The sequence below is a fragment of the Penaeus monodon genome, chromosome 24 (assembly GCF_015228065.2).
Source record: "Penaeus monodon isolate SGIC_2016 chromosome 24, NSTDA_Pmon_1, whole genome shotgun sequence".
NCBI classification, from domain to species: Eukaryota; Metazoa; Arthropoda; class Malacostraca; order Decapoda; family Penaeidae; genus Penaeus; species Penaeus monodon.
In genome coordinates, this window is record NC_051409.1 from 4,787,871 (window position 1) to 4,788,136 (window position 266).

The 266-nt window shown below is 37.6% G+C and overlaps 1 protein-coding gene across 1 annotated transcript in view; it reads right to left on the reverse strand.

Moving 5' to 3' along the window:
* LOC119588493 (ATP-dependent DNA helicase Q1-like) overlaps nt 1-266 on the reverse strand; it is a gene marked incomplete at its 5' end in the record, with an annotated part of 8,296 nt that overhangs the window by 4,911 nt on the left and 3,119 nt on the right. The window contains 1 exon segment of the mRNA XM_037937138.1: nt 74-240. Coding sequence (XP_037793066.1) covers nt 74-240 — 167 coding nt within the window.

Below are 266 nucleotides of genomic sequence, written 5' to 3' on the forward strand. Positions count from 1 at the left end.
AAACAAAATTATTTTCTCTCATTAAATTTATTGTAAGAATCATATTCTACAAATTTTTCAATTCTGAGGGTACCTGATAAATCAGATTTGGTCTGTTGAAAGATGCCTTGAGGAGTAAGCAGCCTTGGATGTCCAGGATCTTCTGAACATCATTTACAACTCTTGATGTAGCTGTGGCAGTCAGGCCGAGAATGGGAGTCCCAGGGAACATTTTTCGCATGATGCCAAGGAACTTGTAATCTACAGAGGCAAGATACCAAAATAAA